General features: G+C 49.2%; 1 protein-coding gene across 1 annotated transcript in view; it reads left to right on the top strand.

The window, feature by feature from the left end:
- GTF3C1 (general transcription factor IIIC subunit 1) overlaps nt 1–717 on the top strand; it is an 86,010-nt gene that overhangs the window by 8,623 nt on the left and 76,670 nt on the right. Inside the window, exon 3 of the mRNA XM_006756869.2 lies at nt 252–461. Coding sequence (XP_006756932.1) covers nt 252–461 — 210 coding nt within the window. The remainder of the gene's footprint in view (nt 1–251; nt 462–717) is intronic.

Raw genomic sequence — 717 nt, 5'->3', positions numbered from 1 at the left:
AAAAGGCCATGACTTGGGCCACTATGATGATTCTGGTTCCAGCATTCAGCCTCTGGAGTGGCTTTGGGAGTCCTAGAAAGGTCTCTGTTTTCTGGGGCAGAGAATACTGCTTGTCAAGATGATCTGCATTTCAGGAAGAAAGAGGGGTCTCACTCCCTCTCTCTGATCTCTTCAGGTGCTTCTCAGAACACGCCAAGCATGTATTATTTCTGAAGCTGAGCTGTGGTTTGATATTGTGCTTTCCTCCTTAGGTATGAAGAAATCGATTTGGAAACTGGAATTTTGGAGTCCAAGAGGGACCCGGACCCTTTGGAGGATGTCTACCCCATTCATATGATCTTAGAGAATAAGGATGGCATCCAGGGCTCATGCCGGTACTTTAAGGAGAGGAAAAATATTACCAATGACATCAGGACTAAGTCTTTGCAGCCCCTTTGTACGATGGTGGAAGCCTTTGACAGGTAACTAACTTCCACCGTCAGAAACTCATAGGACTCTTCCTGCTTTGAAGTCTGAGGGGTAGTCAGAGGGCCAGGATTGGTCTGCGGCCTCAGGATTGCTCAGAGGGCATCATCCCCACACTGAGCCAGTCCGCTACCTTCTTCACTCTGCTCCTGTTTGGGCTAACTTTGCTCAGGGGACCTGCTGTTCTTTCCATTTGTGTCCATAGTCCTAGCACAGGTGGGCGGAGCAGGCGGCTGTCCTTTGGATTGGTGC

Source organism: Myotis davidii, unplaced genomic scaffold, assembly GCF_000327345.1.
Source record: "Myotis davidii unplaced genomic scaffold, ASM32734v1 scaffold934, whole genome shotgun sequence".
Classification (NCBI taxonomy): domain Eukaryota; kingdom Metazoa; phylum Chordata; class Mammalia; order Chiroptera; family Vespertilionidae; genus Myotis; species Myotis davidii.
This window is presented reverse-complemented; position numbering and strand designations above follow the sequence as displayed.